Source organism: Mobula hypostoma, chromosome 8, assembly GCF_963921235.1.
Source record: "Mobula hypostoma chromosome 8, sMobHyp1.1, whole genome shotgun sequence".
Classification (NCBI taxonomy): Eukaryota; Metazoa; Chordata; class Chondrichthyes; order Myliobatiformes; family Myliobatidae; genus Mobula; species Mobula hypostoma.
In genome coordinates, this window is record NC_086104.1 from 109416956 (window position 1) to 109443260 (window position 26305).

Consider the following 26305-nt stretch of genomic DNA (forward strand, 5'->3'; position numbering starts at 1 on the left):
GTAACAAGTCAATAAGTGTTGTAGAGAGAAGAAAATATATTAAGACCATGCGCAGGGCAAAATGGTAGAAATGAAGCTACTTCCAATGTAGAATGTCTTTATTGCATGACACCCTTGCACTTTAAATCACATTAGACTGATCTGTTTTAGAGTATTCAACAACCCATATCAAATCACCAAAAGGCACAAGAGGGAAAGTTATCTACGCCACGCTTGAATCAAAGTGTGTTCCAAAGAAATACTGCTGGACTTGCAAGGGGTAAGATTTTTTATTTCATTTTGATTTTAATTTGATGAACCCTTCATTTTTTTTATATTAATTTGGCTTTAAGAATATTGTCCAGGGACCTGCTTTGGATCAGACATGTTTTCATTGAATGGTTGAGCAGATCAAGTGGGCTAACATGCCTATTTTTTCTTCACACTATACCAGAGCAGTGCAGTCTAAGTGAGTCATGGTGTTCATGAATAGGAGGTACGCCCTGCCAGTAGTGGAAGGAATGAGGGTTCAGGGTGGTGGAAGGGTTAACTGAATAAGCAGGAAGCTTCGTCCGGCATTGTTGAGTGTTCAAACTGTTCAAGTCAGAGTATCCCACCATGTTCTTGACCTGTGCTTTGTGGAAAGGATTTGGAGATGAGAGTAGGTGACTCATCTGCTGCAGGGGATCTCAGCTCTGAGTGCATGCAGGTGTGAGAGCTTCGTTTCCTAACGAATCGTAAATTGAATTAAACATTCAGTAATCATTTTGAACTTCCTGCTTCTGACTTCACAATGAAAAGAGGGTCAATAATGAAATAGCTGAAGCTTGTTGTCCAGTGATATGGAGTTGGGATGATTGACTCTTTTCAGAAGTGTGATTCCAAAAATTAGAGGGCATGGGTTTAAGGTGAGAGCTAGGGGTTTTAAAGGAGATTTAAGGGCATGTGATTTTTCAGAGAGTGGTTGACATCTGGAATGCCTTGCTAGAAAAGGTAGTGGAATCAGATGTAATCATTCTGTTGAGAGACACTTAGACAGATACTTAGGTGGTCAAGGCATAGAAGGATGTGGAGCTGATCATGGGTATCATGGGTATCATGGGATTAATGTAGATGGGCAAATTAGAAGAGGTTAGGGTGAGAAATAAGTGGAATGTGAAAAAGGAGAATTTCACATGGGGTTTTCAGCTGTACAATCTCAATGACAGATACTTTATACTTTATACTTTATTGTCGCTAAACAATTGACACTAGAACGTACAATCATCACACCGATATTTGATTCTGCACTTCCAGCTCCCTGGATTACAAATCGATAGTAAATATTAAAAATTCAAATTATAAATCATAAATAGAAAATAGAAAAATGGAAAGTAAGGTAGTGCAAAAAAACCGAGAGGCAGGTCCGGATATTTGGAGGGTACGGCCCAGATCCGGGTCAGGGTTCGTTCAGCAGTCTTATCACAGTTGGAAAGAAGCTGTTCCCAAATCTGGCCGTACGAGTCTTCAAGCTCCTGAGCCTTCTCCCAGAGGGAAGAGGGACGAAAAGTGTGTTGGCTGTGTGGGTTGTGTCCTTGATTATCCTGGCAGCACTGCTCAGACAGCGTGCGGTGTAAAGTGAGTCCAAGGATGGAAAATTGGTTTATGTGATGTGCTGCACTGTGTTCACGATCTTCTGCAGCTTCTTCTGGTTTTGGACAGGACAACTTCCATACCAGCTCGTGCTGCACCCTAGGAGAATGCTTTCTACGGTGCATCTATAAAAATTAGTGAGGGTTTCAGGGGACAGGCCAAATTTCTTTAGTTTTCTCAGGAAGTAAAGGTGCTGGTGGGCCTTCTTGGCAGTGAACTCTGCTTGGTTGGACCAAGTCAGGTCATTTGTGATATTGACCCCGAGGAACTTAAAGCTTTTGACCTGTTCCACTTGCACACCGCCGATGTAAATTGGGTCGTGCGGTTCGCTACTCCTTCTGAAGTCAACAAACAATTCCTTCGTCTTGCTGACATTGAGGGATAGGTTATTGTCTTCGCACCATGCCACCAGGCATGCTCCAGTAAAGCCAAGCACCACCTCTTCTATGCAAGTAATAAGCCCTGTGAAGGACTGCACTCATTCAGTAGGAATACTGCAGGCCGCAAGCAGCAGCCATTCACATTTGCAGGCAGGATGATCTTGCGAGCTGCATACTTTGAAAGTGTGTGTGTTATTTCCAGCATCATTCTCAGGCTCTCCTATTCAGTGGCCTCTGATTTTCCTGAATGTGTTCAGGATAGGTTCCTGCAGCAATATTTTCAAAACCAACCAAAGAGATGGTGGTGAGTAATGCATAAACACAGGAGATCCCACAGATGCTGGAAATGCTGGAGCTGATATTTCAGGCCTATCTCAGCCAGAAACGTCAACTGTTTATTTCTCTGCATAGATGTTACCTGACCTGCTGAGTTCCTCCAGCATTTTGTGGTGAGCAATAATAGGTATTTAGTAGGCAATGCAATGATACTTGTGCATTTATTAAACAGAGATTATACTTCTATTGCCTGGACCTTTTTGGAGCTTCAACTATTCAACATGCTTAATATTGCAAATTATGAGGTAGAAAGTTAGGTTGAATGAAAGGAATTTGAAGCTTTGTAAAAAGATCAGATAAATGCTTCAAATTATAACAAGGTGTTATTAATTTTGTGCCCTGATTAAGGGTTTGGCCTCAAACATCAGCTATTTACTCCCCTTCATATCTCCTGCCTGATTTACTGACTTCCTCCAGCAGATTGTGCGTGTTGCTTAACAAAATGAGGTAATTGGCAAAACTCTGTCAAATGGCTGAAATGTGATTGAAAAATTATTAAGTTGAATACTTGCTAAATGGTGAAGTAGTAGAAATAGTGGAGGTTCAAGAAAACCTATAATGTCTATTAAAAAATTTCAGACAGAAACAAAAAATAGAAACATAGAAACATAGAAATCCTACAGCACAATGCAGGCCTTTTGGCCCACGATTCCGTGCCGAACATGTACTTACTTTAGAAATTACCTAAGGTTACCCATAGCCCTCTATTTTTCTAAGCTCCATGTACCTGTCCAGGAGTCTCTTAAAAGACCCTATCATATCCGCCTCCACCACTGTCACTGGCAACCCATTCCATGCACTCACCACTCTCTGCGTAAAAAATTTTCCCCTGACATCTCCTCTGTACCCACTTCCAAGCACCTTAAAACTGTGCCCTCTCATGTTAGCCATTTCTGCCCTGGGCAAAAGCCTCTGAATATTCACACGAACAACGCCTCTCATCATCTTATACACCTCTATCAGGTCACCTCTCATCCTCCGTCGTTCCAAGGAGAAAAGGCCAAGTTCACTCAACCTTTTCTCTTAGGGCATGCTCCCCAATCCAGGCAACATCCTTGTAAATCTCCTCTGCACCCTTTCTATAGCTTCCACATCCTTCCTATAGTGAGGTGACGAGAACTTAGCACAGTACTCCAAGTGGGGTCTGACCAGGGTCCTATAAAGCTGTAACCTTACCAAATAACTAGAAGATTTAGAATAGAATGGATTGGAAGTTATTCCAAAACTGTACTAAGCTCTGTTCATAATAAACCTCATTTATAATGAGCAACTATAGGCACCTCACCTTAGGAGAGAGCTATTGACCTCCAAAGGAGTGCAGCATAGATTTCCCTACCCTGGCGACATTCTTTCCTCAAAAGCAGATATTGACTCAGAGATCAATCACTACCTGAGTAGTGCTAATGCAGCCTATGCAAGATTAAAGAAAATAATCTTTGAAGACAGCGACTTATAGATCCAAACAAAACCTTTGGTCTATGTTGTATATTTAATATTTCAGTAATATTTGAGTAATATTGTAATTATATTGTGTGATTAAGCATTCTTTATTGTTTACATAATGCATTGTGGGTTATATGTAAAAGCATCACCATGGCACTATGTCATATGTGCCTGTCTCACTTACAGTAAAAACAATACTTAAGGCCTGTTCTCCTGGGCTCCCATCTTTTTCTTGCAATTAGTTTTATGCTTTGGAGTTACAAAACTTAATAGTGACAATGAGGAAGTTTTAAACAAACCCAAGACGACTATATACCTGTTGAGGTGTAGTGAGATGTTCAAGATTTTTAAAAGTGCAGCGAGACCTTCGAGTTTAAAAAAAAAGTGGCAGATATTGGACAAGTTCACTGGTTCATAAATAATGAGTACTGGATGATTATAATCATAGATAAAATAAAGCAGAAATGGCTGGCTACATCAGAAAGATAAATGTTCCATTAATAATCCATTGCGCAATGGATAACTGGCTCATGTATACTGAGCAAATTGAGCAGTATTTTGAAACAAATGAAATAGCCAATGAAAAGTGAGTGCTAATGTTGCTGGAGTGCATTGGATTTAAAGGCATACAGTTTGCTTAAAAGTTTGAAAAACCAGCCAAACTGGAAGTAATGCAGGAACATTAGAACTGAGACCATTGTTGATTGCAGAATGCTTTATAAGCAAAATCAAAAGGAAGGGGAATCCATTTCAGTGTACATGGCTGCATTGAAGAGCTTGTCTAAGCATAGTTAGTTCAGTAATGGGCTTAATGATGCATTGAGAGACCATTTAGTTTTTGGGATGTTGCAAGAAAGCATTCAAAAACAGTTCCTAGCTGAAGCACAACTTACATTTAAAAGAGTAGTTGAAATAGCTATATCAATTGCAGCAGACAGAGACACAATTGAGTTGCAGTCAGGAATGAAAGTGACTGTAAACAAAATTGCAACCTCTGAACAGAAACCTGCCTGGCCGAACAAATTGTGTTACCGTTGTGACAGGGTCTGACATACACCAGGCCAATGTATATTTAAAGGTGAAACTTGCAGAAAATGCAACAAATTAGGACAGAAACAAAGAGCATTTCAGGCAGATGAAAATAAATGGACTGCACAGGTTAGAGAAAAAGATAGAAAGTCAAGTTGCAGTTTCAGAAAGAGCACTAATCTGCATGCTATTGATGAAAAATCTGATAATGAGATGATGCAGACTGAGTAGCCTTGAGATTTACAGTGTGAAAATGAACAATATACAGGCAATATGACTTACACTGGAAGTGAACAGAAAATTACTTTAAAAAAAATGGACACTGGATTGGCTGTTTCAGCCATTCCATGAGTTTGAATGATTTTTAAAAGATGCTAAACTGAAGCCTTTAGACACCCAACTAAGAACTTATACTGGAGAAAGGATTATTCCTGTGGGAATGACATCCGTAATAGTGAAATACGTACAACAACCAACAAGCCACATTGGGTGTGTATATGGTAAAAGCAGGAGGGCCAGCATTTTGGGGACATGATTGGGTGAGACAACCACAACTTGAATGGAGATCCATATATTCCCTGTGACAAGGTCAACTGAAAATGAATTAAGGAAGGTACTGGTTTATTCCAAAGTAGTGTTCAAGGATGACATTGATAAACTCAAACATATCAAAGGTAGAATAGTGTTAAATGAAAATGCCACAACCAAGTTTTACAAAGCCTGTCCAGCTCCTTATACCATCCATGATAAAGTAGCCAGTGAGCGAGATCACATGGAGGCTGAAGGAATTCTTTCCAAGGTTGAGTGCAGCCCATGGGCAATGCCAGTGGTCCCAGTAGCCAAGTAGTCTGTTAGGATCTATGGTGATTTTAAGGTCACTATCAACCCGGTACTGAAAGTAGATGAATACCATCTGCCCAGGATAGACAATATATTTGCTACACACACATAAAGAACTAGAGGAACTCAGCAGGTCAGGCAAAATCTAGAAAATAAAACCTTTCCAGAGGGAAATACTCCAGCAAAGTGGACTTAGCTGAGGCCTAACTACAGATGGAGTTAGTAGTCGTCCACTGATTAGGTTCACTGTAGTATGTAAATTCTTCCTTCAATCACTGTATATAGATTGATCAGTGATCTATCAGTCTCTGTCCTCAAGAACATTAAACTGATCAACTGATATTACCTCGAATGTGTAGTTGTTGCTCCAAGTCAGCCTATGCAAGAAAAGGAAGAGCACATTACCCATCCAAGCCCAGGGGTGAAGGAATTAACCCCACACACTCATTGATGCAAAATGCATTTTTTAAACATTTATTCGTTTGCGGGATATGGGCATCACCAGCTCAGCCAGCATTTATTGCCCATCCCTAGTTGCCCCTGAGAAAGTGGTGATAAGCTGTCTTCTTGAACTCCTGCAGACCCTGAGGCATAGGTACATGCACAGTGCTGTTAGGGGGTGGGGGAATTCCATGATTTTGACCCAGTGACAATGACCCAGTTTCCAAGTCGGGATGGTGAGTGACTTGCAGGGGGATTTCCAAGTGGTCTTCCAGATATCTGTTGTTCTCGTCCTTCTAGATGATAGTGGTCATTGGTCTGGAAGGTGCTGCCTGAAGAACTTTGGTGTGTTGTTGCAGTGCATCTTGTAGATATTACACACTGCTGCAACTGTTCGTCAATAGTGGAGGGATTGGATGCTCATGGAAGGGGTACCAATCAAGTGGGCTGCCTTGTACTGGATGGTGTCAAACTTCTTGAGTATTGATGGAGCTGCACTCATCCAGGCAAGTGGTGAGTTTTCCATTACACTCCTGACCTGAGCCTTGTAGATGGTGGACAGGCTTTGGGGAATCAGGAGGTGAGTTACATACCACAGGATTCCTAGCCTTTGACCTGCCTCAGTGTTTATATAGCCCGACCAGTTCAGCTTCCAGTCAATGGTAACCCCACAGGATGTTGATAGTAGGGGATTCAGAGATGGTGATGCCACTGAATGTCAAGGGATGATGGTTAGATCCTCTCTTGTTGGAGATAGTCATTGCCTGGGACTTGCATGGCTCAAATGTTACTGGCCACTTGTCAGCGCAAGCCTGGATATTGTCCAGGTCCTGCTGCATTTGGGTGTGAACTGCTTCACTATCTGAGGAGTCACGAATGGTGCAGAACATTGAGCAGTCATCTGTAAACATCCCCACTTCTGACCTTATGACAGAAGGAAGGTCATTGATGAAGCAGCTGAAGATGGTTGGTCCTAGGACACTTCATACAAAGCACAAAAGGGTCAAAGATTTCGGTTTATCATTGACAGCTTAAGTTGTTGTGTTCCTTTTGATACTCAGCTTTAAGAACCTGAATTTCTTAGTGCATTATTTGTATACTGTTAATACCTTTTTCTCATTTTTAGGCGTTCCCTCTTCCAATTCACGTAGTTCGGAGGATAATCTGTGTAAACATTTGCAAACAACAGAACACATGCCTAGATCCCAAAGTTATACTACTAAACAACAGGTAATTGAAATAAACCAATCCCTAAAGCTCCGCTGGTCGTCAATAGGTGCAGGAACGTACAAAACAAAATAAATTGGTTATTAAAACATTGTGCTTGTGAAGCATGTACTGAAATATGAAATCAAGAACAAGTTTATCAGTCGATGCCTGAGGTATGTGTGTATAATACACTTCCTGTACCTAATAAAGTGGCCACTGAGAAGACCATTAACGCTCTTCTGCTGCTGTAGCTTACCTGCTTCAAGGTTCGACATGTTGTGCATTCAGGGATGCTTTTCTGCACACTATTGTTGTAACCCATGGTTATTTGAGTAACTGTCAGCTTGAACCAGTCCAGCCATTCTCCTCTGGCCTTGTTTGAAAACAAGGCGTTTTCGCCCTCAGAACTGCCCCTCACTGGATGTTTTGCTGTTCTTCACACCATTCTCTGTAAACTTTGGAGACTGTTGTGCATGAAGATCCCAGGAGATCAACAGTTTCTGAGATGCTTCAACCATCTCTTCTGGCCCAATAAGCATTCCACAGTCAGATTCACTTAGATCACATTTCTTCCCCATTCTGGTGTTTGCCCTGAGGAGCAATGAATATCTTGAGCATGTCTACATGCTTTTATGCATTGAGTTGCTGCCATATAATTAGTCTAATAAAGTGGCCAATAATTCTATATATGTATATTATATACAAACGTATATAATATTACTATATATATATATTAACCCGGAGTTGTGGCAGTAATTTTTATAGATGCACATTCTGCAGCATATTGTTCCAACACCAAAATGTCTTGTTGGAATCAACATCCTCCCAAATTCTCATCATTTTGTTATCATTGAAATAGAAGGCATAACATTTCAATTCAGCATTAAGTTCCTTCTGTGCCAGACTGATATCTCATCTGGTAACTTTTTAAGATTATGCTGGTAATCAAAAACGTTTTCAGAATCATTTGTGGTATTGTTTGTCTAATAATCACAGGACATTGAAATTAATCAACATATAAATTTTCACAACAGAGCATTGCTGTCTTAATAGGGCTTTTAGTGGGAATTGTCTGATTAATTAACTTGAAATTGTTAACACTATTTCAGGGAACAAAGGCTTTAATCAAGAGTACAGTTGAAACACCATCCAGACTGCAAGAAAGGCCTCCTTCAGGCCGCAGAAGTCGTAGTACAACCCCAAGTGGTAGGAAGACCCCTCTGGATGGTAAACAAATAGGCTTTGACATTGAACAGAAGGTTCGTACTTTGATGTTGATATTTAGAAACATAGAAACATAGAAAGCCTACAGCACAATACAGACCCTTCAGCCCACAAAGCTGTGCCAAACATGTCCTTACCTGAGAAATTACCGAGGGTTACCCATAGCCCTCTATTTTTCTGAGCTCCATATACCTGTCCCGGAGTTGCTTAAAAGACCCTATCATATCTGCCTTCACCACTGTCACTGGCAGCCCATTCCACGCACTCACCACTCTCTGCGTAAAAACTTACCTCTAATATCTCCTCTGTACCTACTTCCGAGCACCTTAAGACAGTGCTCTCTTGTGCTAACCATTTCAGCCCTGGGAAAAAGCCTCTGACTATCCACATGATCAATGCCTCTCATCATCTTATACACCTCTATCAGGTCACCTCTCATCCCCTGTCGCTCCAAGGAAAAAAGGCCAAGTTCACTCAATCTATTCTCATAAGGCATGCTCTCCAATCCAGGCAACATCCTTCTAAATCTCCTCTGCACCTTTTCTATGGTTTCCACATCCTTCCTATAGTGAGGCGACCAGAACTGAGCACAGTACTCCAAGTAGAGTCTGACCAGGGTCCTATGTAGCTGCAACATTACCTCTCGGCTCTGAAACTCAATCCCATGATTGATGAAGGATTGATTGATGCTTTTTTAACCATAGAGTCAACCTGCGCAGCAGCCTTGAGTGTCCTATGGACTCAGACCCCAAGATCCCTCTGATCCTCCACACTGCCAAGAGTCTTACCATTAATACTATATTTTGTCATTATATTTGTCCTACCAAAATGAAACACCTCACACTTATCTGGGTTGAACTCCATCTGCCACCTCTCAGTCCAGTTTTGCATCCTATCAATGTCCCGCTGTAACCTCTGACAGCCCTCCATACGATCCACAGCACCTCCAGCCTTTGTGTCATCAGCAAATTTACTAACCCGTCCCTCCACTTCCTCATCCAGGTCATTTATAAAAATCACAAAGAGTAGATGTCCCAGAACAGATCCCTGAGGCACACCACTGGTCACTGGCCTCCATGCAGAATATGACCCGTCTACAACCACTCTTTGCCTTCTGTGGGCAAGCCAGTTCTGGATCCACAAAGCAATGCCCCCTTGGATCCCATGTCTCCTTACTTTCTCAATAAGCCTTGCATGGGGTACCTTGTCAAATGCCTTGCTGAAATCCATATACACTACATCTACTGCTCTACCATCATCAATGAGTTCAGTCACATCCTCAAAAAATTCAATCAGGTGAATATTTGATGCTGATAAGCATTACAGAACAATTGAATAAACATTGACTCAAAAGTCCACGTTGTGTTATGATGAACCATTACTTAGCATCATGGTATTGTTTCAACATAGAAGGAGGTGATTAAATCCATCAATGCTATGCTGGTTTCTAGTCAAACTATCTTGTTAGTCCCATTTTTTTCTCCTATTTCCTGCAAGTTATTTGCCCTCGGGTAAATACTAAAGTAAAATTATAGCCATGTCCAGGTCGTTTCATTGGAAATTCAGCCAGGGGTTTCTGAGTGCTCCTTACTAGAATAGAAGGACATCCCTTTAAAACAGGGAAGTGAAGGAATATTTTTATCCAGAAGGTGGTGAATCTGCCAAATTTATTGCTACAGACAGCTGTGGAGGCCAATTGATTGGGTATTTAAAGTGGAGGTTGATATATTCTTGATTAGTGAGGGTGTCAAAAGTTATGGGGAGGAGGCAGGAGAATGGGGTTGAGAGGAACAATGCATTAACCATGATGAAATGGCAGAACAGACTTGATGGGCTGAATGGCCTAATTCTGCTCCTGCCTTGTGGTCTTATGATCTCCTGACTCAATTTCTATGTTAGAGATCCATGGAATGTTATCATATCCTGCATATCGTCCTGTTTTGGAGTATTATAATGCACCTTGGAGCACTGTATTTGTAAGGACCATTGCTGAGACTCCCTGGATCACGTAGGCTTCCCAATGCAGTACTGGACTGGGGCATCTGCCAGTACATTGTGGCCCTCTGATGGTAAGCAGTCCTGGGGCTACAGGATGAACCAGCAGTGAATGCCACTCTTGAGAACCCTCCTCCTTCTCTGCCCCCAGCATTTCACTAAAATAACCCCAAACTCATCCATGAATCTGTCTCCCCACCTTCACTCTAAACTCTCTTGGTTTCCTAATTTCTACACCCCTACTTCCCTGCTTCCAACAATGCTGGTTTCTCAGCATTACCCCAACATCTATGAATGCTAGTTTCCTAACTTTCCCCACTTCAGTGTAGAGGTCCTCCCCTCCGTAGGGATGTCTGTGTACAGCTCTTACATGAGTATTTGAGAGACAAAAGGATGGCAATGTCAGCTGCTGCAAGTCTACAGACATCTTCCCCTCCTCTAACCTCCCCCAACCCATAACATCACATTTGCCAGAGTAAAAGCTCCTCCAGCATCAGTTCTTTCTGGGTTTTTCAATTTGTCAGTTTTTGGTGGAAAATGCCCTCAAAGAACATTCCACTTCTCAATTTTCAGTTCCCGCTGCTGTCCGTAAGGAGCTTGTATGTTCTCCCTCAGGTTTCCTCCAGATGCTCTGGTTTCCTACCACATTCTGAAACTATGTGGGTTAGGGTTAATGAATTGTAGGCGTGCTGTGTTGGTTCCAGAAACATGGCCACAGTTGTAGACATGCAGCATATTTTTGGACTGTGTTGGTCGTTGAAGAAAACGCCACATTTCACTGTACAGTATGTTTTAAAGTTTCAATGTACATGTGACAAACAAAGCTAATCTAATCTAATCCAAACTAAAAATTTATGCAGGTTCTCTCCAAGTTATGGCAGGGTTCTGTCCTTGAGAACTGTTCATAACCTGGACAGTTGCCAAGTCAGAAATGTGACCGTGAACTGAATTCCCACATGGCAGAAGATGCCAGCATTTCCATCCTTCTGTCTCTTAAACACTCATTTGTATCTAAGAGCTGTAGATTGGCATTCCTATGCAGAGGAGGACCTTTACATAAAAGTGAGGTTTTGAGCAATCTTTGACACGTACACATATTATTTTAAATGATTGCCTAATATGAAGGTGTATAAACCTGAACTTTGATCTGAGAGGTGAAAGAAAACCAGAGCACCTGGAATCCCGTGCAATTGCAGGGTGAAATGCAAACTCCATATCAACAGTGCCTGAGGTCAGGACTGGACTGAGCTCTCTGGAGCTGAGTAGTAGCATTTGTACTAGTTGTGGCAGTCCCTCAGGAGTGGGATGATTTGCTTCCACTCTGATTCTGTGAGTTTTCAGGTGACAACAGGTGGAGCACTCCAACTCCCATTTACGCAGAGCTTCCATCAGCTCCTCATGCATGGATCAACTACTGGTGCTCGTCTCATAGAGGTTTTAGAAAATTGTCATACAAATGGGCAAACCCAATGCTAATTTATGGAAAAGTAAGCACAGTTTACAAATTAGAGTTTATAGATTAAGGGTTTTGTAACAGGATAGATTGGGAGCTGGTTAATAGATAGAAAACAAGTTCAAGTTGAAGTTTATTTTCATTCAGCCATCCACATGTATACAGCTAAACAAAACATTGTTCCTCTGGGACCAAGGTGTGAAACACAGTACATACTGTATACTACATACAGCACATCAAATAATAATAGAATAATGTTAATAATAAAATAAAATTCTATAGATGTGCAAGTTGACATGAAGTGCATATGTGATATATAGTTAAGTGCACAACACTATAATGCTACAGGTGCTGTCATAAATAGTGCATACACAACAGACGTGTCATTCTACAATACATATTGTGTACCACAAATTTAGACTTGAACACGATATCGCAGGCATGCTGTAATAAGAGGAGTGCCACAAGAATCTACTGTTTCTTCTCTGCTATGTCCAATCAATATCAATGACTTAGTTTATACACACAGCATTCTGGAGGAATAAGCAGTCAGTGTTTGAGGCTGAGACCCTTCATCACGGTACTGAAACATCAACTGTTTATTCCCCTCTGTAGATGCTGCTTGACCTGCTGAGTTCCTCCAGTACACTGTATGTTTTGCTCTGGATTTCCAGCAACTGCAGAATCTCTTGGGTCAATGATTTAATTTAAATGGATTGGGTGTAATTGAACCAGGTTTATTAATGAGAAAGAAAGCTAAGAGGAGGCACAGAATGGTCGAGGGAGTATGATGTGTAATTATCCACTTTCACTCTGAGATGAATGAGAAGTCAGAATTTTTTTTATAAGATGTAACCTCTTATGGCCCAGAGGTCTTTTTTCTTTAGCTGGCTACAAACGATTTGTTTTAATCCTTTAGGTATCACGGCCAAGTTCTGTTTTATCTAGAAGAGAAAGTGCCTGTTTTAAGAGTAATATTACACAAGATGATGTTAGAGAAGAAATCCAATATCCAGATGGCAAGGTAATATGACAATAAAATACAGTAATGTAACATTCACAAGGTAACATTTCATCCTTTAATGATTTACACTCAGTGGACACTCTATTAGGCACTTCCTCCAAAAGGGCGAGGCAGAATTACAGTTCAGGAGTCACTAGATGGACTGAAGGGCCTGACCTCTGCTGTAGTACTCCATGATTATGACTAATATTTATTGAGCATATTTTTTAAAAGTTCAAATAGCACTTTGTATGATTGTTTTTATATCATTAACATTGAGCTCATTTTAATTGTTTTCAGACAATACTTAATTACTAGAGTACATTTACAAATTGTATTTAGCATTTACTTTAGATTATTTTTGTCCATGATGAAGGAAACTGAAAGGTGCCCATATTTGTATATTATATTCATACAATGGTTCTTGTTTCACTCTCAGATAGAACAGATCCTGACTAATGGAAATCGAATTATTATCTTTCCGAATGGCACAAGGAAGGAGGTCAGTGCAGATGGGCAATCTGTCACCATAACATTCTTCAATGGGGATGTGAAGCAGTTCATGCCAGACCAAACAGTGGTATGTGCAAATGCTGAATACTAAGAGTCATTACTGTCTTCTGAAAGCACTACAAGCTAATTACATTTTTATAAGGCAACTATTTGGGACATTGAAATATAGAAAAGAAGGGAAGGGAGAGTTGTTGGTAGCAGAACAGGCCATGTAGACAGACACTGACCTTCCAAAGGATTAGTGCTCCTGGTGGACGGGTCACCTGCTGGACAATGGATCTGCAGTGACACCAGCTGAGGGGCTCACCACCCTCTCAACCTCTGTGCATCTGAATCTTTTGAGGTGCAGTTGTAGATGTATCCTGGTCAGCTACGTATTAATGCATAAGGCAGGTAACTGGTGGGGCCAAAACTTGTCTACTCTTCCTTTGATGGTATTGGAGTCATATAATCATAAAGTCAAAGAGTTGTACAGCATAGAATCAAGCCACCCAGCCCACCGTCTTTGCCAATTGCCATGCTAATGCTGTGCTAACCCTACTTTCCTGCTTTAACCCCATATTCCTCCATGTATTATTCATTCTGGAATCTGTCTCCCTGCCTCTCAAATACTGTTCCTGCCTCAACTACTTCCTGTGGCAGATTATTCCAGATACCAAATACCCTTTATGTGAAAAATGAACCTGTCAGATCCTCTTTAAACCTACTCCCTCTCAACTTAAACCTACGCTTTCCAGTTTTATGCACCCTACCTCTATCTACATTGCTCATAATTTTATATACCTCTATCATCGGCATGTCTCAGCCTCCTTTGCTTAAAGGAAAGCCTATGCAAGTGAGAAAATTGCAAAAGACTCTTGCACAAAACTGTATAATCATGTAAGACAAACTTGATCAATTCTGTCTGGCTTTTGAGAACTGCATTCCTAACTAAATGGTTAATTGAGTTATATGCATGTTCTATATTGGTTGTTCTTGAAACTTTATCCAAAACAATATGAGGTGAGGGTTAGGTACAGTAGATGAGTATGCTATCTGTGTGCATGTGTGTGTGCCAGTATACTGAGAAACAGTGTCAATTTCACCCGTGTCTGCAAAGGACCAGAGAATAAATATGCCAGACATTATAAAGGCTGTTTCTTTTAGAGACGGACACTATTTGGAAAGAAGTGACTGTCTAAAGCAATTAGCATGTTCTGAACTCTTGCAGATATACTACTACGCTGATGCAAAGACAACTCACACCACATTCCCAAGTGGAATAGAGATGCTACAGTTCTCCAATAACCAGATAGGTGGGTGGAATCTGCAGTGAATATTTGTGATTTAATATTGCAACAGGAAGGCATAGGGTTGTAAATCCACTTGAAGCCAGGTGCGTGTTGCAAGTAAAGAAATGGGAAGTTGGGTTCTGCAATCTGAGGTTTTATTCTATTTTTGTACATTTTCTTAATGGGTTACTATTTAAGCTTTATATGTGATAATAATTTTTATATTACACATCAAAATACATTTTAATCATCCCCATCTTATTAAAATTTATCAGTACACAGATTTTTGCTTCTACATCATCATGTTTTTTCCACTTGCCAGAGGTACACCTAAAACATGATTATGATAGTGAATGCCAAAAACTTGGTCTGACCTTATAAGTGGGTTAACTTTCACCCATTTCAATTCAATTGAATATTTAAAAAAGTATTCATTCTGAAAATTCTTACAGTTGGCCGTTAAGATGTTGGATAACAAGTAAGAAATTCCATTTAAATAGACATTTCATAGCAGTGGTTTATTTTTATCTGTGGTCACTTTTCTTTTTTAGATTGATAATAGTGAACTTTCACAGAGGTAAATATTTTGATTGGATGTGCATTTACATCTATCTGGTTAAACAGACTGGCACAGTTCAACACCCAACCCCAAGTACATCACCTCCCAATACAGAATTGCAATTGTCAAACTGGAATTATTTCCAGTCTCCGAATTGACCTGGGACTGAATAACTGTGATTGAATCTCTTGATTTGGCTAAAATGATATTTTAATTCCAGCCTGATAATCACTTAAAAGCTACTTCCTACTTCCAACCTGTTAAATCAAAGGCACTCCCTGGCAGTGGGAGGATTGATAGCACAATAACAAATTGAATATCAGTGGCTAATGCGCCTAATGGGCACCCCCCGACTCTTTGGAATCTCTAGCTCAAAATGGAGAAGGATTGAGAACCTTAAGTCCATTGTAGAAGTCTGTGGTAGAAGGAGTGGACTCCCTCAGAAATTACTGGCCCAATTCCAATCTCCCCTACCCCAAATTGTCTTCTGCCTCTTTTGTGGAAGAGTCGGCGATTCCCACATTGCCCACAAAGCCAAAGAAGAAGCGAATCATCCTTAATCCTGAGGGATTGCCAAAGAAGAAGAGATAGACTGCTCTAGTACTGACCTTGACACAGCTTGTAGAATCAGTGTGGGTTATTATTGGGGGTTATATGTACTCACACACCTGTTAAGGTGCATATCTTGGGGTTAGGTTGCCAGCATGCAAGAGTTATTATTTCCCAACCTTACAGATTAAAAAGGGCTAATTTTCTTTTTGACTATGCTTTTCCGTATGATGGGTAAATAATTTCTGTAACTTCAGAATCAGGTTTATCATCACTGACATATGTTGGGAAATTTGTTGTTTTGTGGCAGCAGTGCAGTACAATATACAAAATATACAATTCGATACAATAAGATATATATACACATACAGTGAATTCCAGTTAATTGGGACATATCAGGGCCAGGACACTTTGGCCCAATTAGTTGAAGTTTCATGAAAATAGTTAAAAAGGTATAATAAAGACAATCTACCATTTAACTGAGTAACAAATTAAGCACTTGAATGAAAACAGAACAAACTAGAACACTATCAATACTACTAAAGTACTATAAAACTGTGTATTGGTCCCAAATTGTTATCAATGGAGGAATTCATCCAGTGTCGCTGCCGTGTTCTTTTGATTGACTGTCCATGAACAGAATCTTTATAGACTCCTGGTGCAGATAATTGACAACCTTCATACAATGCTATCAACAAATGCATCCTCCAAATCTTCATTTTCATTGTGCCATTCAAGATGGTTGTTGATACCTTCAAATTTTTCATAGTTCCTAGGTTGTTGAGGTAGTGAAATCATTTCATTTTCACTCCCAGCCGTTTCTGGCATCTCCAAGCCTAAGTGCTTAAACCACAGTAAGCAAGAGAGTTCTGAATTGTCTTACTGATTAGTTTTCACTAACTATCAAGACAAAAAACATTGCTTTTTGAGCACAAACTCATGCAACTGATTCTATTTAAAAACTGTTCACTCTAAGCACAGAGTAGTGTCTATTGGCGACAAAAGTGCATGCGACTCCTGCTAATTAGAAACTGTTCAATAGCAGTCTCCTGCCCCAGTTAATTGGCGTAGTGTCCCAAATAAATGAATTATATTCTGGCTATTTTCTTGATTAGTTTTTGTTCTTTAAGCATTGAATCAGATAAATGGTTGCTCCAATTAACTAATGGTCCAATCAATTGGAACCCATTGCATATAAAGTAAGTAGTGCAAAAAAAAGAAATTTATTCCATGTTTTCAAACTACAATTTGGCCCTTAATCTTTGTAACATTTTCTTATCTTTTAGAAAAACATTATCCTGATGGTAAGAAGGAAATAATATTTCCAGATCAAACTATCAAACACCTTTTTCCTGATGGTCATGAAAAGAGTATATTCCCAGATGGTACAGTTGTGAATTTGCAAAAGTAAGTGTGTTTCTCTCTGTTTTCCAATGGAAGGAAAAATATTTATACATGAACTTGGCATTGCCTTTTGATGTTTGCCTATACTGGGTGCCCTTTGCTCACAAACTAGCATCTGGTACATGTTCACACCTGAGATGTTACACTAGATGCTGTATTGTACAAGATGTGAATATTATAGAGACAGTGCAGAGGAGATCTACAAGGATGTTGTCTGGATTGGGGAGCATGCCTTATAAGAATAGGTTGAATAAACTTTCTCCTTGGAGCAACAGAGGATGAGGGGTGACCTGATAGAGGTGTATAAGATGATGAGAGGCATTGATCGTGTGGATAGCCAGAGACTTTTTCCCAGGGCTGAAATGGCTAACATGAGGGGGCGTAGTTTTAGGGTGCTTGGAAGTGGGTACAAAGGGGATGTCAGGGGTAAGTTTTTTACACAGAGAGTGGTGGGTGCATGGAATGCACTGTCAGTGATGGTGGTAGAGGCAGATACGATAGGGTCTTTTAAGAGACTCTTAGATATGTACATGGAGCTTAGAAAAATAGAAGGCTATGTGGTAGGGAAATTCTCAGCAGTTTCTAGAGTAGGTTACATGGTTGACACAACATTGTGGGCCAAAGGGCCTGTAGTGTGCTGTAGATTTTCTATGTTTCTATGTGTCAGCTAAAATTTTTCAGGAGAAAGCAGTAATTTTGTGCTCCATGGGTGGCACTTCAATGGTTCTTGTGATGAGGGATTCGATTACTGTAGCACCGTGCTAGCCCCTTTGAATAATCTGATGCACAGTTAGGATGGCTGCAGTCTGAGCTTGCATATCAAACCAATGTCTTTGAAGTACAACTGGCTGCACTTGACTGCACCACTGGGTAGCTGCAACATTAGCCGTACTGGTGTCACTTATGTAACAGATTTGGCCAAGACTTTCATCAGATGTTGTGAAAGATCTTCAACTAGGAGCATCATATCTGTTTCTCTCTCTACAGTTGCTGCCTGACCTGATGAGCAGCTCCTGTTTTTATTTAAGAGCATGGAGGATGTACTAGAATGTTATAGCTAATTAGGCCATGGTTGCTTACTGTGTACATGTTCTCTCACCACGCAACAGGAAGAGTGTGACAGCACTGGAGATAATGTCAATTTCTGGCAATTTTAAAGCCAGTCTGGGTTCGTTTCCTTTGGGACAAAGAAGAGCTGAGAAGGGATTTGTTTGAGGTATATAAAATTATCTGAAACTTAGAGTGGATAGGAAATTCTCTTTCCCTAAACAGAATGATTGTTAATCGAGAGCATAGATTTAAGGTTTTAAGAATTAAAGAGAATTCAGGAGAAGTCTTTGCACACAGAGGGCAGTAGAGAACTGTATCTTGTGTTAGAGGCAGAAAATCTTGACCCACTTAACAAATACCTGTCTGTGTACTTGAAGTGCTGTAAGGCAACTGAAGGGGAACTAGAGAGTAGGACTGGGAGAGATCAAGATAAGAAAAGATGTGCTGGCATTGGAGATGGTTGAGAGGAGGTTCTCAAGAATGATTCTGGGAATGAAAGGGTTATTATCTGAGGAACGTTTGATGGCTCTGGGTCTGTACTCACTAGAATTTAGAAGGATGAGGGGGGACCTTATTGAAACCTTTTGAATGTTGAAAGGCCTAGACATAGTAGATGAGGAAAGGATGTTTGCCGTGGTGGGGGAGTCTAGGACAAGGGCACAGCCTCAGGATAGAGGGGCACCTATTTAAAACAGAGATGCGGCAAAATTTCTTTAGCCTGAGGTTGGTCAATTTGTGGGATTTGTTACCACAGGCAGCTATGGAGGCCAGGTCGTTGGGTGTGTTTAATGCAGAGATTGATAGGTTCTTAATTGGCCATGGCATCAAAGGTTATGGAGAGAAGGCCAGTGAGTGAGGTGGAGGAGAGGAGAAATAAAGGATCAGCCATGGTTGAATGGCGGAGCAGACTCAATGGGCCAAATGGCCTATTTCTGCTCCTATGTCTTATGGATAATATAAGAGGACAAGTGACCTTTCTTCCACATTTCTGTACACTCAGTAGCAATTTTATTAGCTGTTGCTGTACTCCTGCTCATTAATGCAAACATCTAATCAGCCAATCATGTGGCAGCAACTCAATGTATAAGAGCATGCAGACATGGTCAAGAGGTTCAGTTGTTGTTCAGACCAAACGTCGGAGTGGGGAAGAAATGTGATCTAACTGACTTTGACCGAGGAATGATTGTTGTTGCCAGACAAGGTGGTTTGAGTATGTCAGAACCTGCTGATCTCCTGGGATATTCACACACAACAGTCTCTAGAGTTTATACAGAATGGTGTAAAAAAACAAAGAAAAAAGACTTCTAGTGAGTGGCAGTTCAGTGGGCAAAAATGCCTTGTTAATGAGAGAGGTCAGAGGAGAACGGCCAGACTGGTTCAAGCTGACAAGAAGGTGACAGTAACTCAAATAACCATGTATTATAACCATGTGTGCAGAAAAGCATCTCAGAACGCGCAACATGTAGGACATTGAAGCAGCAGAAAACCACACTGTGTTCCGCTTCTGTACCTAATAAAGTGGCCACTGAGTGTAAATGGCAAAGCTGAATACTGACACCACAGAAAGGGATTGTTTAGCAGTCTGTATTGGAAAGCTCACTATGTAGCCTCATCCTGTGCACACTTTTGAATTAGCAACTAAGTATAAAGAGCAGCATGGTAACATAAAGGTTAGCAAAACGCTTTACAGTACCAGAGCCCTGAGTTCAATTCCCACCACTGTCTGTAAGGAGTGTGTACATTCTCCCTGTGACTGTGTGGGTGGGTGCTCCCGTTTCGTTCCACAATCTAAAGACATACCTGTTGGTCATTGTAAATTGTCCCGTGATTAGGCTAGGATTAAATTCAAGGATTGCTGGGCAGTGAGGTTCGGAGGGCTGGAAAGGCTTATTCTACACTCCATCTTAATCAACCAATCAATAAGTAGATTGATTGATTAATTAATTAATAACCTTTAAATATTGATATTAATAGCATGAATTCAAAGAAGTTTAGAGAATGGTGATGCACTGAAGCACCAGCCTGGACTCTGCATTGGTGCAAATAGCTACAATAAGTGACATTGTCTGGCTGGTTTATAAGCCTATGTACTGTACAAGTCACAAGTGGCATCAACCAGTTCATGAAGCATAGGAAGTTGTTTGGCCAACACAGGCTGTTAACTTGGTCAACATTTGGTACTTGAGAACTGGATTATTTGTAGCAAGGATCTGTTTGCTGCCCATTTCTCAGCTGATTGGGTTGTTTACAGAATGCCCATTCTCTCTTTTTCATTCGGAGTACCTAACAGCTCGCAGTATAATGACTGCAGGTGTTTAGATCTGATGGCTGTGTTGGACTTGTTAGTGATTGCAATTGAGTCAATGGGAGCTAGTGGAGCATTTGTCATTACCTTTTCCTGCTGAGGCAACTGATACCCTGCTGAAGCACCATACATTGTCTGCAAGTACCAAGTTGACTAAGATACTGAATGTTATCTTTTTGTGACCTGATAAAACAATTATGGAAATACTGTAAATGGAACTTACAGAGAACCTTTTAATTTATCTTTCTGAAGATGCAAAATCATCATGTTATTAGTTACTGAAGGTTTTGTTCTTTCTCAGAAATGGAGATAAAATTATTGAATTCAACAATGGGCAGAGGGAGATCCACACGCCCCAGTACAAACGGAGGGAGTACCCTGATGGAACCAAGAAGACCGTGTATCCTAATGGGCGCCAGGAAACGAAGTATTCCACAGGTCGTGTCCGAATAAAAGACAAGAAAGGAAATCTTGTTTTGGATAAAATGTGACTGCAGTGACTTCTGTTAGACAATCAGAAAGAGTTATGTAAGAACAAGAAAAGAAAGTACTAACAGAATTGCAGAAGTTGTCTTCCAGGCACTACAATCTATCTACAAATCCAATCCTGTTTCATTTTCTTTTACGATATGCTTTGACTACAAGAGACTGAGTACTCCTCTAGAATCTGAGCCATACCTGTGCACTACAATGTATTAACCTGCATGGATTTTGTATATGGGAATAGAGTTAAAGAAAAGCTGTCATTGGGAAACATGTATGCAACTGGGTGTTGTGTTCCTGATTTAACAGCCAGAAAATTCCCTGGAGCCTAACATGAAAGATGAATCTCAAGGTCATTGGCACTTAACTACAAAAGAAAATGCTAAGCACATTAAAAATACTTTGCATATATTTAATTTTTATTATAAAAATATTAAAGAGAGTTGGAAATAAGCAATGTTAACTGGGTGAGTCAATTGGAAGCAAGTGATCACATGGAAGGAACTCCAAAAAATAAACCACCTTGATGGTGTTACTGTTTTGCTCTCTCACTATTAATGTTAATTTATTACCTTCACTTGAATTAACTATTTGCAATAAAATGTGAAATTTCTACCGCATGCAACATACAGAGTACAATTACAGGTGAGACTCATGAAGAGCAGAAGGGTTTTCTAAAAAGTCACTTCACAACATCCTCATTATGGCTACTCTTTAAATAGATACGTTTCTCCTGAAATCCCTGTCAATTTATGTGGAACAATTTTACATCATGAGCCCTAGACAACAGGAATTCTGCAGATGCTGGAAATTCAAGCAACACACATCAAAGTTGCTGGTGAACGCAGCAGGCCAGGCAGCATCTATAGGAAGAGGTACAGTCGATGTTTCAGGCAGAGACCCTTCATCAGGACTAACTGAAGGAAGAGTTAGTAAGAGATTTGAAAGTGGGAGGGGGAGGGGGAGATCCAAAATGATAGGAGAAGACAGGAGGGGGAGGGATGGAGCCAAGAGCTGGACAGGTGATTGGCAAAAGGGATATGAGAGGATCATGGGACAGGAGGTCCGGAGAGAAGACAAGGGGGGGAGGGGAACCCAGAGGATGGGCAAGGGGTATAGTCAGAGGGACAGAGGGAGAAAAAGGAGAGTGAGAGAAAGAAGGTGTGTATAAAAATAAATAACGGATGGGGTACGAGGGGGAGGTGGGGCATTAGCGGAAGTTAGAGAAGTCGATGTTCATGCCATCAGGTTGGAGGCTACCCAGACGGAATATAAGGTGTTGTTACTCCAACCTGAGTGTGGCTTCATCTTTACAGTAGAGGAGGCCGTGGATAGACATATCAGAATGGGAATGGGATGTGGAATTAAAATGTGTGGCCACTGGGAGATCCTGCTTTCTCTGGCGGACAGAGCGTAGGTGTTCAGCAAAGCAGTCTCCCAGTCTGCATCGGGTCTCGCCAATATATAGAAGGCCACATCGGGAGCACCGGACGCAGTATATCACCCCAGCCGACTCACAGGTAAAGTGTCGCCTCACCTGGAAGGACTGTCTGGGGCCCTGAATGGTGGTAAGGGAGGAAGTGTAAGGGCATGTGTAGCACTTGTTCCGCTTACACGGATAAGTGCCAGGAGGGAGATCAGTGGGGAGGGATGGGGTGGTTGAATGGACAAGGGAGTCTCATAGGGAGCGATCCCTGCAGAAAGCGGGGGGAGGGAGGGAAAGATGTGCTTAGTGGTGGGATCCCGTTGGAGGTGGCAGAAGTTACGGAGAATAATATGTTGGACCCGGAGGCTGGTGGGGTGGTAGGTGAGGACCAGGGGAACCCTATTCCTAGTGGGGTGGCAGGAGGATGGAGTGAGAGCAGATGTGCCTGAAATGGGGGAGATGCGTTTGAGAGCAGGTACATCGACTGTACCTCTTCCTATAGATGCTGCCTGGCCTGCTGCGTTCACCAGCAACTTTGATCATGAGCCCTAGTTTTAATTTCCTCCTTCTCGTAAAAACAGTATTAATGGAATGTCGCATTGATGTTAGTAGATCATGAACTTTCCTAAAATATCTTATTCAGATGTGTGCATTAAACAACACTCCGCAACTCATGTCACACTCTACGAGGGGTGATTGATAAGTTTGTGGCCTAAGGTAGAAGGAGTCAATTTTAGAAAACCTAGCACATTTATTTTTCCTCCATTTACACACTGAGTCCAGCGGTCGTGGAGCATACGGATCCATTCTTTGTAGAAGTTGGCGTCTTGGATGTCCAGAAAGTGATCCACAGCAGAGGTGACTGATAAGTTCGTGGCCTAAAGTAGAAGGAGATGAGGAGAAACTTCAAACTTTCTGCATTTTCACTCAAAGTGTTGAACTGCACATGCATGTAATGAGAGCTGAATAACTCATCTCCCTTAGGCCACAAACTTATCAATCACCCCTGCTGTGGACCACCTGGAGGTCCAAGACGCTCTTGTTACATGCACGTGCAGTTCAACTCTGAGTGATAATGCAGAAAGTTTGAAGTTAATAACTCCTCCCCGTCTACCTTAGGCCACAAACTTATCAATCACCCCTGCTGTGGACACTTTCTGGAGGTCCAAGATCCGTATGCTCCATGACCACTGGACTAAGTGTGCAAATGCAGGAGGGGACTATGTTAAAAAATAAATATGCTAGGTTTTCTTCTACCTTAGGCCACGAACTTATCAGTCACCCCTTGTATTTCAGTAACACTCATCTCTTTCCACTTCCATTTATCATTTCTGATTTTACTGGTTCAGCAATAAGAATAAGAACACTCAGGACATAAGTTAAGGTTGCAAAAGCCTACTATTTGAATGTTGAGAGATAATTGGTCTAGTTTTCTGAATATATTTTTAGCATGCCATGTTGGTGCATGTTTTGCTCTCTCTGACACACACTCACACACACGCGCACGCACACACACACGCACACACACACACACGCACACACACACACACGCACACACACGCACGCACATGCACGCGCACACACACATGCGCACACGCACACAAACGCGCGCGCACACACGCACGCGCACACACACGCGCACACACAATGCACACACACGCGCACGTGCACACACGCACATGCACACACACACACACACACACACACACACATAAAACATAGAAGCATAGAAAATAGGTGCAGGAGTAGGCCATTTGGCCCTTCGAGCCTGCACTGCCATTTATTATGATCATGGCTGATCATCCAACTCAGAACCCTGCCCCAGCCTTCCCTCCATACCCCCTGACCCCCGTAGCCACAAGGGCCATGTCTAACTCCTTCTTAAATATAGCCAATGAACTGGCCTCAACAGTTTCCTGTGGCAGAGAATTCCACAGATTCACCACTCTCTGTGTGAAAAAGTTTTTCCTAATCTCGGTCCTAAAGGGCTTCCCCTTTATCCTCAAACTGTGACCCCTTGTTCTGGACTTCCCCAACATCGGGAACAATCTTCCTGCATCTAGCCTGTCCAATCCCTTTAAGATTTTATACGTTTCAATCAGATCCCCCCTCAATCTTCTAAATTCCAACAAGTACAAGCCCAGTTCATCCAGTCTTTCTTCATATGAAAGTCCTGCCATCCCAGGAATCAATCTGGTGAACCTTCTTTGTACTCCCTCTATGGCAAGGATGTCTTTCCTCAGATTAGGGGACCAAAACTGCACACAATACTCCAGGTGTGGTCTCACCAAGGCCTTGTACAACTGCAGTATTACCTCCCTGCTCCTGTACTCGAATCCTCTTGCTATAAATGCCAGCATACCATTCGCCTTTTTCACCGCCTGCTGTACCTGCATGCCCACTTTCAATGACTGGTGTATAATGACACCCAGGTCTCGTTGCACCTCCCCTTTTCCTAATCGGCCACCATTCAGATAATAATCTGTTTTCCTATTTTTGCCACCAAAGTGGATAACTTCACATTTATCCACATTAAATTGCATCTGCCACGAATTTGCCCACTCACCCAACCTATCCAAGTCACTCTGCATCCTCTTAGCATCCTCCTCACTGCTAACACTGCCACCCAGCTTCGTGTCATCCGCAAACTTGGAGATGCTGCATTTAATTCCCTCATCCAAGTCATTAATATATATTGTAAACAACTGGGGTCCCAGCACTGAGCCTTGCGGTACCCCACTAGTCACCGCCTGCTATTCTGAAAAGGTCCCGTTTATTCCCACTCTTTGCTTCCTGTCTGCTAACCAATTCTCCATCCACATCAATACCTTACCCCCAATACTGTGTGCTTTAAGTTTGCACACCAATCTCCTGTGTGGAACCTTGTCAAAAGCCTTTTGAAAATCCAAATATACCACATCCACTGGTTCTCCCCTATCCACTCTACTAGTTACATCCTCAAAAAATTCTATGAGATTCGTCAGACATGATTTTCCTTTCACAAATCCATGCTGACTTTGTCCGATGATTTCAGTGCTTTCCAAATGTGCTGTTATCACATCTTTGATAACTGACTCCAGCAGTTTTCCCACCGCCGACATTAGGCTAACCGGTCTATAATTCCCCGGTTTCTCTCTCCCTCCTTTTTTAAAAAGTGGGGTTACATTAGCCACCCTCCAATCCTCAGGAAGTAGTCCAGAATCTAACGAGTTTTGAAAAATTACCGCTAATGCATCCACTATTTCTTGGGCTACTTCCTTAAGCACTCTAGGATGCAGACCATCTGGCCCTGGGGATTTATCTGCCTTCAATCCCTTCAATTTACCTAACACCACTTCCCTACTAACATGTATTTCGCTCAGTTCCTCCATCTCACTGGACCCTCTGTCCCCTACTATTTCTGGAAGATTATTTATGTCCTCCTTCGTGAAGACAGAACCAAAGTAATTATTTAATTGGTCTGCCATGTCCTTGCTCCCCATAATCAATTCACCTGTTTCTGTCTGTAGGGGACCTACATTTGTCTTTACCAGTCTTTTCCTTTTTACATATCTATAAAAGCTATTACAGTCAGTTTTTATGTTCCCTGCCAGTTTTCTCTCATAATCTTTTTTCCCCTTCCTAATTAAGCCTTTTGTCCTCCTCTGCTGAACTCTGAATTTCTCCCAGTCCTCAGTGAGCCACTTTCTCTGGCTAATTTGTATGCTTCTTCTTTGGAATTGATACTATCCCTAATTTCTCTTGTCAGCCACGGGTGCACTACCTTCCTTGATTTATTCTT

General features: G+C 41.4%; 1 protein-coding gene across 1 annotated transcript in view; it reads left to right on the top strand.

The window, feature by feature from the left end:
- LOC134351179 (centromere protein J-like) overlaps window positions 1-23229 on the top strand; it is a 434406-nt gene extending 411177 nt beyond the window's left edge. The window contains exons 13-20 of the mRNA XM_063057290.1: window positions 151-259; window positions 7207-7310; window positions 8399-8548; window positions 12881-12985; window positions 13404-13544; window positions 14688-14772; window positions 17143-17263; window positions 20917-23229. Coding sequence (XP_062913360.1) covers window positions 151-259; window positions 7207-7310; window positions 8399-8548; window positions 12881-12985; window positions 13404-13544; window positions 14688-14772; window positions 17143-17263; window positions 20917-21106 — 1005 coding nt within the window. The 3' untranslated portion in view covers window positions 21107-23229. The remainder of the gene's footprint in view (window positions 1-150; window positions 260-7206; window positions 7311-8398; window positions 8549-12880; window positions 12986-13403; window positions 13545-14687; window positions 14773-17142; window positions 17264-20916) is intronic.
- Window positions 23230-26305: the final 3076 nt, after the last annotated feature.